Raw genomic sequence first — 15,282 nt, 5'->3', positions numbered from 1 at the left:
AGATTTACACTAACTTACTTCAATACTTATAAAGCTAGAAGAATCAAGACAGTGTGTTGTTGGCATAATAATGAACAAAGAGATCAATGGAACAGAATTAAGTCCAGAAACAGAATCACATGTATATAGTCAACTGATTTTCAACAAAGTTCCAAAGCAACTTAAGGGAGAAAGAAAAGTGAACAAACATTACTGGAAGACCTATACATCCATGTGGGAAAAAAACTGACCTCGACCCTACCTCAACAATACAAAAAAATTAATTCAAAATTGATTACAGGGACTTCCCTGGTGGCGCAGAGGTTAAGACTCTGTGCTCCCAATGCAGGGGGCCCAGGTTTGATCCCTGGTCAGGGAACTAGATCCCACATGCATGCTGCAACTAAGAGTTCGCATGCCACAACTAAGAAGCCCATGAGCCACAACTAAGGAGCCCAGCTACTACGACTAAGACCCAGCACAACCAAATAAACAAAATAAATATTAAAAAAAAAAACTTTAAAAAACTGATTACAGATACAAACATAAAAGCTAAAACTATAAAGCTTCTTGGAAGAAAACATAGATACAACCTAAATGCCCATCAAAAGAATAGATCAACAAGTTGTGAAATATTCATACAATATAATACTATCCAGCCAAAAAAAGAGAAAAACCTTGCTACTGATATATGCAACAACAGAACCTCACAGACATCATATTGAGTGAAAGAAACCAAACATAGTATATGATTCAATTTTATATGAAATTCTGGAAGAGACAGAATTAATCTATGGTAAAAATTTCAGAGCAATAGTTGCCTCTAGGCCTAGGAGAATGACTGGAAAAGGGCATGAGGAAATTTTCTTGGGTGATGAAAATCTGCTAAGTCTTGATTAGAGGGAGGTTACAATTATGATGCATTTGTCAAGATTCACTGAATTCTATACCTAAGAGTTGCGGGACTTCCCTGGTGGTACAGTGGTCAAGAATCTGCCTGCCAATGCAGGGGGCATGGGTTCAAGCCCCGGTCCGGGAAGATCCCACATGCCGCAGAGCAACTAAGCCTGTGCGCCACAACTACTGAGCCTGCGCTCTAGAGCCCACGAGCCACAAGTACTGAACCCATGTGCCACAACTACTGAGGCCCGCGTGCCTGGAGCCCATGCTCCGCAACAAGAGAAGCCACAGCAATGAGAAACCCGCGCACCACAAGGAAGAGGAGCCCCCATTCGCCACAACTAGAGAAGGCCCGCGTGCAGCAACGAAGACCCAACACAGCCATAAATAAATAAATAAATTTTAAAAAGCGTTGTGAATTTCATGATTTATACATTTTACCTCAACAACAAAAAATGAAACTTTAAACAAACATTGAACTCTAATTAGTAGGCTTGCTTTACCAGTTATAAAATTACTTCCAGTGTTTTCTCATGTGTGAACAAACATATAAATATATTGAATATAATGGGAGCTGATTTCCCACTCTTGGAAAGATATATAGATTTCCTAACTGTCTGCTGAGAGGGACCAAAGCAAGGACACACAAGTAGCAATAAACACACACTGTAATCAGATCTTGGTTTCTCAATACCCTTCTCCACTAAAAGGAACCAGGCCATCTTCGAGATATGACTGATTCTAGGGTAAGAAAAGTTCAAGATCCACATGGAACATCTATGTGCCCAAAAGTAAAGAACTGCTCAAAAAATGATGGGGACAAGTCCAAAGAAGCCACCATAAAGAGGCTCCCACTGACAGTTCAACAGTGACGCAGTGACCCACAGCCTCCAGCACTTTTTCTCTCACCTCATCAGTGGGCTGCATGTTCCTGTGGCAGGAACCACACCCTTTCTTCAGAGGTCTGAATCTCTCCCCTGTGGGTGGAAAGGTAGCACTTCCTTTAAGTTTCTAAGTTACTTCCTTGTTAACCCATCTTCAGCCCTCAAGGTAGTAGCTGCATTTTGTAGTTCCTACTTCTATAAGACTTGTGTGTAACTTACAGTCCTCTCTTACCCCTTTTAGTAATTATTTTTTACTAAAAAACAATTCTTTATACTAAATTTTTCCTTAAAATCACTCATGTGGTATCTGTCTTCTGATTGGATGCTGAGTGATACAGGATCATTATTTCCCTCTTAGTCCTATCAAGAAATGCATCCCTAAATCAGGAGGCAACATCAGATCAAACCAAAATGAGAGACATTCTACAAAATAAGTGACCTGTACTTTTCCAAATTTCAAGGTCAAGTAAGATAAAGAAAAATGACAACTAATCGCAGTGTGTGACTCTGGCTTTGCTTCTGTGGTTGGGAAAGGGTAAAAAAGTGCTATAGTTCCTAATTTTGATAATTATACTGTGGTAATGTAAGAATGCCTTTATTCTTAGGAAATACACATAATGTACTTAGTGGTAATGGGGAACTTACCCTCAAATTGTTCAAAATAAACGTGTGTGTGTGTGTGTGTGTGTGTGTGTGTGTGTGTGTATGTGTAGGGAGGATGGGGGGGGGGGGAGAGAGAGACCAGTAAAACAAATGGGGCAACATGTAAATACTTGGCAAATCTAGGTAGAGTGTATACAAGAGTTCTTTGTACTCTTCTTGCATCTTTTCTAAAATTTTTAATTTATTGATATATTAAAATTGAAAATTACCAAAACCAAAAATATATTTAGCCCTGGAAATATGTTAAATATGATCATTTTTTAAAGGAGGGCATCAATAAAAGTTCAAAATGGCAAATTGAATACATGCATAATGGGACTGAGAAACTACCAAACAAATATCAAAAGATTGCTAAGCAGATCAGAAAACGTGAGCAGGTAGAGTGTATTCGACAGTGAAACCACAGCAAAACCTGTAACAAAAAACTCACCCAGGACAAAGCTCTTGAGAGGTTAAAAAAGGCATTCCCAACAGAGCTCCCACCTCAGAGTCGACAAAAGAGCAGGTCTGGGACAATTTTCAAAGCCATGAATTGAAGCAAGCATTCAAAGCACCCTTTCTTTCAAGCACCCTTCCCTTTTCTGCATATACTAAAGAGGAGGCAGCCTCAACATTTGATTTTAGGAACCTCCTACAACCGCTTACTTAATATTTTTATTGGAGTACAGTTGATTTACATTGTGTTAGTTTCTGCTGTACAGCAAAGTGAGTCAGTTATAGACACACGTATATCCGCTCTTTTTTTAGATTCTTTTCCCATATAGGTCATTACAGAGTATTGAATAGAGTTCTCTGTGCCATTCAGTAGATTCTTATTAGTTATCTAATCTATATATAGTAGTGTGTATGTGTCCGTAGACAAGTTACTTTTCTTATTAGAAAGCAACTCATCTTTCAATTTTCGTATTTTTTACTTGAAGACACATCCAAACCCAACCCAAATATACCACCTAGCCTGAATTGAACGTACCAGTTAATAAACAAATGCAGGATCCTAGAGTCAGTATAACGCAGTGTCGAGAGCATGAACTCTGGACTGTATACACACCCTATATAACTAACTTATCCCTAAATGATGGAGCCGGAATACTGACTCCATAACTTAGTAGCTGTGGGGCCCGGGGTAAGTCCCTTAGCCCCTGTCGCCTTTAATTTATTCATCTGTAAAATGGGGATAAGATACCTCCTCAGTAAGCTGGTCGTGAAGGTGAAGTGAGTTGATACTCGTTTAAAGCACGTACAACAGGGCGGGCTTCTCACAGCGTCAGCTTCTATTATTATTCGATTCAAAACGCTGTTCTAACTCTGGTGAGCACAAGGAGGAAGCAAAATCCAGTCCCCATCCGAGGAGACGGTGGGAGGCACACGCAAATGCAACGGAGGAATCAAAGCAGAAAGAAACCAGACTAAAGCCAGGTGCGAGCAGCCAGCAGGCACTGGGAGGACGAAACGGTTCCAGCTGAAGAGGGTGAGTCCAGGAGTCACAGGCGCCTCTGAACCGAGTTCTATGAACGGGTAGGACTTCCACACGCGGCTAAGACGCCACATGTGAGAGACACCGCAAAGGATCTTAGCAAAGGCGCAAAGACCAAAAATTGACTTGTCTCGGTCAGCAGAAGTGGTTGCAGAGTGTTTATCGAACAAAATGCCGGAGGGATGATAAGGCTAACTGGAATAGTAACCCCTGCCGCACCTCAAGGTGCTAAACCGGAGACAGGACGTAAAGAACAAAAGTGACGGTAAGAAAGCCAGGAAGACCACGACCCAGTCGCTCTCCACTATCCTCTAGGGACAACGCGACTCGGGGCCAGCACACAGCGAACCAGCGTCCCCCTCAGGCGGCAGACGTCCTGAGGCAGCAACCGGCTCGAGAACTACAGCTCCCGCTGCGGCCTGCGGATTGGGCCCCGCCCCGCATTTCCACTTCCACCGCCCTCCGGTCCAACCTACCAGGGAGCGAGCCTGGCGCCTCACCGCGCGTGACCCCCGCGTGACCCCGCGTGACAGGGGCCCGAGCCGAGAGGCCAAGAGGTGGGAGTCTGGGACCCCAGTGAGTAGAAAGGCGACCCCCAAAGGTGGAACTAAACTTGCAAATCTCGATAGGGATTGGAGTTGATGCCGCGAGGGCGGAGCCTAACGCCCACGGTCCTGGCCAATCAGCGTCCGGGATGATCTGAGAGGCCGGGAAGGGGAAAGGGGCGAAACGGTTCTACGGTGACATGCCGCGGGGTCTAGTGGGAGGAGCAGTTGCCCAGCGGCCGCCCGGCACTTCCTGTTTCCGGTTCCCGGAGTGGAGCGTAGCGAGGCGCTCGTGGGGTCGCTGGCTCTGCCGCGAGCTCTGGAACCGGGGTCTGCGGCCGACCCCTCTCTGGTCCTGTCTCCCAGCCGCGAGCAGGTACTCGGCCGGGGATTCTGAGCTGTGGCTGCTCCCTTTGCCCGTGACACGTGAGTATGAGGGGCGTGGAGGAGGAGTGGGCTGGAGAGCGCTCACGCCTCGTGGCTGTGACGGGGGCCGGGATCGCTAAGTCTCCCTTGGCCCGGGTTCTAGCCCAAAAATCCAGCTAAGGAGCCTGAGGGTAGAAAGGCGGAGGCGTAAGGTTGGGGAGTTACAGAGTCGCCAAGGGAGAAAGGATCTCCAAGACCAGAGTTTGGAAGGCAGGGAAAGGAAGGTCGCTAAGTCTGGAGTCCGTTCGAGGTGTTACTGGATACCCGTAGACGGGATTTTGGCCCGCATCGTAGAGGGAGGTCAGGTGGCATCATTTGTAGAGGGTATGGCCCTAAGCATTTGGAAAGTCGGGAAACTAGACGGGACGCAAATGTCTGGAAGCTTGGAAGAAGTTTGAGGGAGATGAGTGTTTGGTACGAAGAGTCGCCAATAGAGGGATTTGCGTTCCTCTTTGGAGGGAGCTTCCGCCCTTGGGCCATAGAGCTGCTTCCTTAAGGCTTTTCAACCTTGGGTGGTTCAGCTAGTTAGGGCTGCTCTTCTGAAAGTGTGGGCTGCTGGAGACAGGAGATAAGGGCCGTCGCATCAGAAATGAGCCAGAGAGAAGAAAGTAGAAATTCCACCGAAAAACAGAAAATGGTCATGGCTAGTCTTAAGGAGCGGGGGAAGTGCGTGGTACAGAGGCCCAGTGATGTAAAGTGCTTCCCAATTCCTGGCTTAGTCATTGGTCATCCCATTGGAGGAGAATTTTTTAGCCTTAACCGTATGGATCTATCGTTGTAGAACAAGAAAATTGAAAGGGATTCTTCAAAATCTTTAAGTCCTGCCGCTTGTTTCCAAAGTATCTCGGACAAAGTCTTGCACCTTGAGAATCTAATTGTAGCACAATTAGATGTAAAAAGGAACTACCCAGCCCTTGGATTTCATACTCTTACCAATACATTTTTGCACTCCTTTATTTATCAGAAAATAGCTTTATACCATGACTCATTCAAGTTGCCTTACTAATAACTTCATACATGTTTAATACTTGGATAACCTAAGGCAAGTAACTTAAGCTCTGTAGGAATCAGTTTCCTCATCTGTAAAATGGGAGCAATTATACCTACTTTTCTGGGTTGTGAAGATTGACGAACATAATCTAGATAAAGCACTTAGAGCATATGCCACTGAATCAAAGAGAAGCAGCTCAAATGTAGCCAAACCTTAAGCAGGAAAGAGAAGAATATATCTCTTTTTATCTCCTATCTTTTTGAACGAATAATTAAAGGAAAGCTAGTTCAACTCAACTAATGCTGACTGCAGGGTGTTCAGCCCTTCATCCTTTCCCAGTTTTGTGAGAGTCTTTGTTCTAATTTGGGAAAAGAAATCATCAACTGTTAACAGATAAGGAACTAACTTTGAAGCCAAAGAACACAGCCTTCTGTGTGAGCATCCCTCCAGAAAATGGTCCTGGATAAAAGAATATTGAAAGCACAGAAAGTTGAAATTTCAAATTGGGTCCTGAGAGAATATAAAGAAAATGTCATGCTTAATCAATCTAATAAAAGGAGCCTCTTATTTCATTTTAGTCAGCTGGTCAAGTTGTGTGGAGCAGTGAGTTAATTTAGAGAAGGTAGGAGTTTGAGGTCTGAGTTCTTTATTCCGCCTCCTGTTTAGTGAACTGTGTGAGGGGTCACTTCCCCTTCTTGCTTTGTCAAAATGAAAGCAAGACTTTGGCTGCCTACTCTGATCCCCCAAAAACTTAGTGTGAAAGGAATGGTTAAGTGTAGACCATGAGCTCAGAGCTGCACTGTCTGTTTCACTCCACTAGCTGTGTCTAGTTTTCTCCTCTGTAAAATAAGGACAGTCATTGTATTTACTGCATAGGGTTTTTATAAGGCTTAATTCGTTAATGTATGTTAAATGCCTAGCAAAAGGCAAGCACTCTATTAAGTGATTCCTATTGATGCTTTGTATGTGTTTATGGGGGCCTCAGACTTTGTGGCTGGCTATACTTATTCTATGGAAACACCTTATTAATATTACTACAATGAATTGATGTTTGGAGTACACCAAGTCGGGGAGATGACTTCCCAAGTATTGGTTGCCCTAGTGGAATGTGGGAAACGGAATGTCAAATGTGGGACTTCCCTGGTGGCGCAGTGGTTAAGAATCTGCCTGCCAATGCAGGGGACATGTGTTCGATCCCTGGTCCGGGAAGATCCCACATGGCCACGGAGCAACTAAGCCCGTGCGCCACAACTACTGAAGCCCACGCACCTAGAGCCCATGCTCTGCAACGAGAGAAGCCACCGCAATGAGAAGCCCACGCACCACGACAAAGAGTAGCCCCCGCTCACTGCAACTAGAGAAAGCCCGCGCGCAGTAATGAAGACCCAACACAGCCAAAAATAAATAAATAAAATAAATTTTAAAAAAAGAATGTCAAATGTAAGTTCGTTTAGCTCTGTATCATGGTGCCTCAGAGGCGGTTGGCCACTTCAGGATGAAGTTGAACATCTCTTTCCCAGCCAATGGCTGCCAGAGACTCACTGAAGTGGATGATGAACAAAAACTTCATACCTTTTGTGAGAAGCATATGGCCACAGAAGTTGCCACTGATGCTCTGGGTGAAGAATGGAAGGGTTATGTGTTCTGAATCGGTGGGAACAACAAACAAGGTTTTCCCCATGAAGCAGGTGTCTGGACCCATGGTAGAGTCTACCCGCTACTGGGTAAGGGGCATTCCTGTTACAGACCAAGGAGGACTGGAGAAAGAAAGCACAAATCTGTACGGGGTTGCACTGTGGATGCCAATCTGAGTGTTCTCAATTTGGTCATAGTGGAAAAAGGGGAGAAGCATATTCCTGGACTCACAGATACAACTTCGCCTCGTCAGCTGGGGCCCAAAAGAGCTAGCAGAATCCACAAACTTTTCAGTCTCTCTCTATGTCCGCCAGTATATTGTGAGAGGACCCCTAAACAAAGAAGGTAAGAAACCTAGGACCAAAGCACACAAGACTCAGCGTCTTGTTACTCCACGTGTTCTGCAGCACAAACGTCAGCATATTGCTCTGAAGAAACAGCATACCAAGAAAATAAGGAAGAGGCTGCAGAATATGCTAAACTCTTGGCCAAGAGAATGAAGGAGGCCAAAGAAGAACACCAGGAACAGATTGCCAAGAGACGGAGGCTGTCCTCTGAGAGCTTCTACCTCTAAGTCTGAGTCCAGTCAAAAACGAGATGTTCTAAGAGTAACAAATAAATGAGATCAGACATACAAAAAAAAGCCCGTAAGTTTGTTTAGGAGAGTGGAGAAAATTTATTCAGGTACCTATTAGTACCCATTAAATTCTGCCTGTTTTAAGTTTTATATGCTAAAAATGCAGTGGAGTCAGTAGCCCAGCATGACAAAGAATTAGAGGACTTTAAAAGAGTATTCAAACCGAAGTCCAGACTTGTAGTATGGAAGCATTTTATCATAAGTGAGAAAAGTTTGGAAGAATTGAATCTTTGTATCAGAAAAATTGGTGATACTGTTATAAAATTAACAAGTAGCGATGGCCTAAGGGATCATTAATGGATACCAAAGTGAATTCTTTTGAAAGGGTAAATCAGTGTATCCTGGGTGTAAAGATGGAATTAGAGAAAAGAAAATGAGTTTGGGAAACAGAGCCGCATGTTTCCATTCCTAAAGCAGTACAAGCATCAGATGAATTGGATTTGCTAAATTGTAAAGTGACGTGATGATTCCCAAGAGTCATCAGCAATTGGAAGCTAGAAACTCTTGAGGTTCATGACTTGTAGAGCCTGAGGTGGGTTTTGGAATACTTATTCAAACTACTCATTTGGACCTAGTGAATTTTGTTCTTCCTGTCATTTAAATGATTGAATGATTTTTCAGAGGTGAGACATCAGAACAGGTAGATGTCGAGTTTTAGGTGCTGTGGCTGTGTTTATCTCTGTTCATCATTCTTATGGTGAATATGAACAAAGACTGTTAGATGCTCCTGAATATTAAAATGAGGACTTAGGTCCCAAAGTATTCAAGTCTCTTTCTCTATTTTACATCTTTCTTAATAACTTCCAACTAGCCCTTATCAAGTGTCAATTGTAATTCGAGTATTATCTTATGGAGGGCCACTGGTTTAAGCAGTATTTATGAACTAGTATTGAACTCTAAATAATGAGACATCTCAATCTAATTTCTCACCAAATGGTAAAGAGGCAAGGATGTCTCCACCAGGCTGTCATAATTTAATTCTTTTTGTTCTTTCCTTTCCCTCTTCTCAGCCCCATAGTTTGTTCTGAAGAACTTACCTATGAATTAGACTGAAAGTGATTGATATATAGTTTCCCGACACAGGTGATAGATATATATGTGCATGTGTGTATATACGTACATATATGTATATCTATATATGGATTTCCTAACACAGGTGCTCTTGGCACAGGGATATTAAAAGGTAATGTTGGTTGCATACGCCAAAGAATCTTATAGTTTCTGCATAATCAAAATACTGTTCATTGGTCACACTTAAGTATTCTCTAGGCCATTGATTGGTTCTTCTGACAGTTTCTAGGACCAAAAATGTGTTTTTCTCCCAATACAGCTTAGAAGTCTAGATATTCTTTTTTTGTGCGCACCTTGCAGAAATCTCAACAACAATCTGTAGACACTAACTCTTCACCAAGGCCAATGCCGTCCTCTTTGTTGAATGCACATGAAAGGAGCACGAGAAGGACAGGAGGTGACCAGTGGTGTCAGGCAAGGGAGTCAGCTAGGAAGAAGCTTTTGAAATAAGTTTTAAAAAGAAAAAGAGAAACCTGGAGACTTAAGATTCCAATTCTGAATATTAAATAATGGGGAAAACAGAACTTGAAATGGAGACAAGAAAATAAAGCCCAACATCATAATAATGAAGAAAACTGGCTAGTGTAAAATAATAGGTGGTGGGTGGAAGATTAAAAGGTTAAAAAAATACCATTCATTTATGACACATTCATATGCTTTCTTTCTTTCCCTTCTCTCCCGATCCTCTGCCTCTTTCCCTAACACACACACTCCCTCTCCCAAAAGGATGTTCCCCCATTACAGCTCCTGGAGAACTGGCCTACTCCTGCTGCTGCTGCTGCTGGCCGTGGCAGTAAGAGAATCCTGGCAGACCGAAGAAAAAACATGCGACCTGGTAGGAGAAAAGGATAAAGAGTCAGAGAAAGAGTTGGCTCTACTGAAGAGGCTGACGCCGCTGTTTAACAAAAGGTAAATGAGAAGAATCTTAATGGGCTTAAGGAGATAACTTTATTAAAGAATCTCTTCCTCCTCTTACTGATTTTATTTTAGTATTACTACCAAACATAGGGGGGATACATGTATCATAACCTCCTCTGAGAGACGGTTCTAATCTGAACTTTAGCAGTATTAGTCTTATTTGGCCGTGCTGTCTTGCTTTCCTTCATGATATAGAGCACGTGCTCAGCCCACGGTTCAGCAGCCGTGTGCAGGTACCTTATGCAGAAGAGTAGCGGTTTCCAAGACTGGATCCAAGAAACCAGCTCATAGGAACTAAAAAGCATTATTTGATGCCTCGATATTTAGAAGTATCAGATGAACATATTTAGGCCTACTGCGTCATCATAAGTGTCGGGAATCTTCTGGTATATAATCTGAAGATAATCTTTAAGGAAGGAGGGTGTATCTCATGAACGTAGACCCTTACTCAGGGGGATGTAGTAGCTAATGTTTTAGCATAGTCTAGAGCAATTATTCTAGAAATATCTAGAATACTAGCTGTCTTGGATGCTGTATTTTAATCAGTCATCATCAACAGTTAGGGTGTTCTGTCTGGGTCATGGATATCTCATGATACAACAGATATTATTCACTAGGACGTTTAGCCATGACGTCAGATAAATAAGTTGAGTGTGCCATTGTTGTTGTTGTTAAAAAGGAAACTGCTCTTCCTAAGGCTGACAGCTGTAACTGTCTTCTTCCTTCTCACTTCTCCTCACAGCTTTGAGAGCACCGTGGGCCAGGGCACAGACGTGTATATCTACATGTTCCGGGTGTGCCGAGAAGCTGGCAACCACACCTCTGGGGCAGGCCTGGTGCAGATCAACAAAAGTAATGGGAAGGAGACAGTAGTAGGGAGACTCAACAAGACTCAGATCTTCAATGGAAGTAAGATTCTCCCTGTTGATCCCTCTGATAATCCTGTATGTCTCAGCCCTTCCCAGTCTCTTCAGTATATACCATACGGTATGTGTGGTTCAGTTCACCTGAGACACCTGCAAACCACAGGATACCTAGTTCCACAGCTCCTCCACAGCCAAGGCTCAGGACGTTTATGTGTTTGTTTTAAAGTGAGATCAAGCTTTTTTGCAAACCAGTCAGTCTACAAAAATTTCCCCACCATGTTGAGTTATGTTGATAATATTTCTCAGAAGTCATAAAATCATATTGCTGGAAAGGACTATGTGAGCAACTATGGTCTGTTTTCCTCCCTTAAGCAGATAAGTAAATTATTCATTGCACATTGTTGCTCCTGTAAATAACATAATAAAAAACAACGTCAAGAGTTTGGGGCTAGGGGTCAGAAGACTGGATTTTTGATCCAGCTCATATTTATTTGTCCTGTGACTTTGAAAAATCATTTCACCTTTTTGATTTTGTTTTCTCATATGCAAAATTGGAAGCACAGTCCTTACCTGATTCACCTCACGTGATTATCGATCAAATGATACTTTGCAAAAGAAATTTGAACACAGTAAATACTAAAGAAGGAAAAATGCCCCCCAGTCTTCAAAATCATCCACTTTGAATTTATCTGTGGCGACTTTATGATCTTAGGCTTTCCCTTGCCACCCAGTAATTGTATGGAACCTCTTCTTTTGATGTTAGCAGGTATTTGGAAAATGTGAGTCATGATTAAGGTATGGATCATAATTGTATTTGCACTATCAATTGCCTTAATTTTTGTGGAAAATTAAGGTTATTCTTGTATGACTGTCTGATTCTTAGTCGTCTTAATAAGGGAACACACAGCTGTTATAAAGGAGCAAGGTTTAGCTGCTGTTTCTGATATACAGAGCTCATCCTGAAAGGGTTATTTTAATTACAGCCAATTTCATTGAACTCACTTCCACTCTACCACAGTGCCCAGGTCTGCCTCTGCTTTTCCCGCACCCCGAAGCTCCATTTTCCTTGTCCCTCCTCAGGTAATTGGATCATGCTGATCTATAAAGGGGGTGATGAATATGACAGTCACTGTGGCAAGGAGCAGCGTCGGGCAGTGGTGATGATCTCCTGCAATCGACACACCCTAGCGGTGAGGCACCCTGGGGCCTAGGAGCCTAGAGAGGAGATGAAAGGACTGGCCTGAGGTGGGAGAGACTGTCCAGAGGGAACAAAATAATTGGGACGGAGGAGATAAAACGAGAAGTTCAGCTTTTCCCTGAGTCATAGGCACCCGTGTTCCATCATACATGGAAGAGAAGGTTTTGAACCAGGAGAAGGCAAATGTTTTGGAGGTTTTGTGGGTTTGTGCTTTTTTCAGACAGGTGTCAGACACAACATAAATGTTGTGTTCTGTCCTCTTGTCATCAGGACAACTTTAACCCTGTGTTTGAGGAGCGAGGCAAAGTCCAAGATTGTTTCTACCTCTTTGAGATAGACAGCAGCCTGGCCTGTTCCCCAGAGATCTCCCACCTCAGCGTGGGTTCTATCTTACTTGTCACGTGAGTACTTTTTCCTTTATCAGTCCAAACCTTTTTTTTTTTTTTTAACTCCACAATTACTTGGAGGTCTATAGGTACAAATAGTGTACATGTATATGTTATACTATAATTTGTAAAAATCCTCTTTAAACTCTGTGCAAGTTTAAAAAAATGACTTAATGTTTTGTCCCCAATAAATATTTGCATTTGGAGGTAGGGTTTTTTCCCTGCTGGAGGGCTGGACAGTTTTTAATACGCTGCCATTAGATTATTAGAACTTTGAAAGAAATGGAGTTGTATATCTAATGGTGACTGTTCTCAGCCCTAAGTCAGAGTCACAAACTCTGTCTTATTTTATTCTGATCATTTTGGTTTTCTCAGACTGACACTCTAATTGGTTTTCTAAGGACCTACCAGCCCCCTTGTTCATTCAACTGACCACCCCCTTTTTTTTTTTCCTTTCGTTTTTATGGAACACAGCTTAGGAAACAGGTAACAATGAATACAGAGGTTATCTTTAGTATCCGAGTCTTACTATTTCTTGGTTTTTGAGTATAGATGTCTTTCTCCCTCAACAGGTTTGCATCGCTGATCGCTGTCTATATCATCGGGGGGTTCCTGTACCAGCGACTGGTGGTGGGAGCCAAAGGAATGGAGCAGTTTCCCCACTTGGCCTTCTGGCAGGATCTTGGCAACCTGGTAGCAGTAAGTAACAGGGCAGCTGGCTGAGTCCGTGGCCTACAGACAAGGTTGAATGACCAGCCATCCTGGTTTGCCCAGACTGAGGGGTTTCCTGAGACACAGGACATTGGGTGCTAAAACTGCAAAAGTCCCAGCAAACCAAGACAGTTGGTTGCCCTAGTACAGATAAGCAACATAGCATCTTAGTGTCTGGCCTTGCTAAGGCTTGGCTGGAAGAGCAGTCCTTTTGCTGAGATTTGGGATCCTGATACAGCTCTTAAGGGGCCTAGGTGAGGAAAGGGTGAGGCCAAGTTAGAACCTGTCTGCTCTTCCCCACATTCGATTCAGGCTGATCCTTGGAGCTTTGGGGTTTTCTCTTCATTATCCCTGGAGAAAACCAGTTCCTGCCACATTCTTGGACCATAAACATACTCTGCCCACCTGAAAGCTGCTGATTTCAAATGATCGTTTCCTTCCTTTCCTTTCCCCCTGCAGGATGGTTGTGACTTTGTGTGCCGATCTAAACCCCGAAACGTGCCTGCTGCATATCGTGGTGTGGGGGATGACCAGCTGGGGGAGGAGTCAGAAGAAAGGGATGATCATTTATTACCGATGTGATTGCACTTTAAATGTCCAGCTTCTTCAGCCCCCAAACCAAAGCATCCTCAGCCAGGTTTCTTAAGCAACCTCCGCTCCAGTCTCTCATCTCCCCCTTAATATTGCTCTCGCTTTCCGGTTTGCTTTTCGTTTGCGTCCACTTGTCAGTAGTAGAAATGCCTTCCCTTTGTTCCCTATTATTTGTTTTCCCTCCTGAGAGGTACAGTTAGTTGTAGGACAGAGATAATATAATAGGGCCAATGACAGCAGAGGCTGTTGCATGGTCTCTTGGTATCAGAAAGTACAAGTAGGGGAGTTATCATGAGCAAAAGGGTGTAGCAGGCTCCCTGACCCTTCCTTTTTTAAACACATTTTCACAAGTTTTTGAGACACTGGATTTCTTTAATTTAAAAAAACAAAAGCAACGAAACATTATTTATACAAGGTTTGATATTGCTTTCATGCTGTTGCTCTGTACCCTACAGTAGTCTCCATGAGAACCTGGATGTCATTTCTTGCTGCTTGGAACTATTCTGCACTGACCACTTGGCTGTAGTCCAAGTACTGCCATTTGCTTTGAGCCTGGTGATGTCGTAGACTTAATTCTCCCACCTCTGGGATTAGGATGGGAAAATTTGAAATTTCCCAATTAGAGGATGACGAGGTACCAAACCTCATTTGCTGGCATTGGAGTGACTTTATAGCTGGAGCTAGGACCTGGATTGTAGTCTTAGGTTATTGGTCCATCTGCAGCCAAAATGCCTAATCCAGAAGTCCAGTCCATTGGAAAGGGATGTTGAAATTGACCTCCTATGCTGCCGGGGTTCCAGAAAAGGGAAGTCTGTTTACCTTGTAGTGGGATCTCCTTGATGGCTTTCTTCTCCCACTTGCAGTCAAAGCTGGCAAAGCTTTTCTTATTCCTGAAACGTTCCCTCTATCAATCAGTATGTCTAAACATGTTGCACTTTCCTTCATAGGCATGTCATTTTGACTTTTTTTTTTTTTTTGCCCCCAGTCTTCTGGAAAGGGAATGGAAGCAGAAGTGGGACATCCAGGGCTCTGCCATCTTCCGCCCTGGCTGTGGCGGCTGCGGCACGTGTCCCTTTTTCTGGCTCAGGGACGTGTCTTCTTGCCCACGACCTTATTTCTGTGGGGAGACGGTCTTAATCTTCTGATGCTTCCACCTTTCTGTTCAGGCCATGTGCCCAGAAACCTGGCCTGATCTTTGTGTGATAGTGAGCCTGGGCCACTGAAGAGTAACATGGCTCCACTGGACACAGGAGGATGGAATCAACAGGCAGGGGCCTTTTTTAGCCTTTAGAGAAGGAAATGAAATGATTTCATCTTTGGACTTTTAAATACTATTGGAATGATTTTTTTTTTTCTTTCTAAACAGGGAAAATAATGTCATAAAAGCATCTTTTTTGTTATTTGTTT

The 15,282-nt window shown here is 43.2% G+C and overlaps 1 protein-coding gene and 1 pseudogene across 4 annotated transcripts; both read left to right on the top strand.

The window, feature by feature from the left end:
• The first annotated feature begins 4,534 nt into the window (after window positions 1–4,534).
• On the top strand, window positions 4,535–15,263 carry M6PR (mannose-6-phosphate receptor, cation dependent). 3 transcript variants are annotated; one of them, XM_082349242.1, is made up of 8 exons: window positions 4,547–4,871; window positions 9,932–10,114; window positions 10,866–11,032; window positions 12,070–12,179; window positions 12,458–12,588; window positions 13,146–13,272; window positions 13,744–13,862; window positions 14,861–15,263. In XM_082349242.1, exons 2-8 carry the CDS (start codon window positions 9,933–9,935, stop codon window positions 15,018–15,020), a joined length of 996 nt encoding a protein of 331 aa, XP_082205368.1. In that variant the 5' UTR covers window positions 4,547–4,871; window position 9,932; the 3' UTR covers window positions 15,021–15,263. The 3 variants fall into 3 exon arrangements, with proteins under 3 accessions (XP_082205369.1, XP_082205368.1, XP_082205370.1); XM_082349243.1 differs by lacking the exon at window positions 12,070–12,179 and having other exon boundaries at window positions 4,535–4,871; window positions 12,408–12,588; XM_082349244.1 differs by lacking the exon at window positions 14,861–15,263 and having other exon boundaries at window positions 4,555–4,871; window positions 13,744–14,274.
• LOC309608777 (small ribosomal subunit protein eS6 pseudogene) lies at window positions 4,879–9,925 on the top strand (annotated as a pseudogene). The gene has a single exon. The product of its transcript is annotated as a small ribosomal subunit protein eS6 pseudogene (transcript).
• Window positions 15,264–15,282: the final 19 nt, after the last annotated feature.

This window comes from Balaenoptera borealis (assembly GCF_965194805.1).
Source record: "Balaenoptera borealis genome assembly, chromosome: 13".
NCBI lineage: Eukaryota > Metazoa > Chordata > Mammalia > Artiodactyla > Balaenopteridae > Balaenoptera > Balaenoptera borealis.
The sequence above is the reverse complement of the archived record's forward strand: the minus strand, read 5'-3'. Positions and strand labels throughout refer to the sequence as shown.

What these genes read in the sequence shown, in the direction of transcription:
- M6PR (XM_082349242.1), top strand. Translation starts at nt 9,933, where the DNA reads ATGTTCCCCCATTACAGCTCCTGGAGAACTGGCCTACTCCTGCTGCTG. An exon ending in ATCTTGGCAACCTGGTAGCA is followed by an intron (nt 13,273 to 13,743) that starts GTAAGTAACAGG and finishes TTCCCCCTGCAG; the next exon opens with GATGGTTGTGACTTTGTGTG. An exon ending in GATGATCATTTATTACCGAT is followed by an intron (nt 13,863 to 14,860) that starts GTGATTGCACTT and finishes TTTTGCCCCCAG; the next exon opens with TCTTCTGGAAAGGGAATGGA.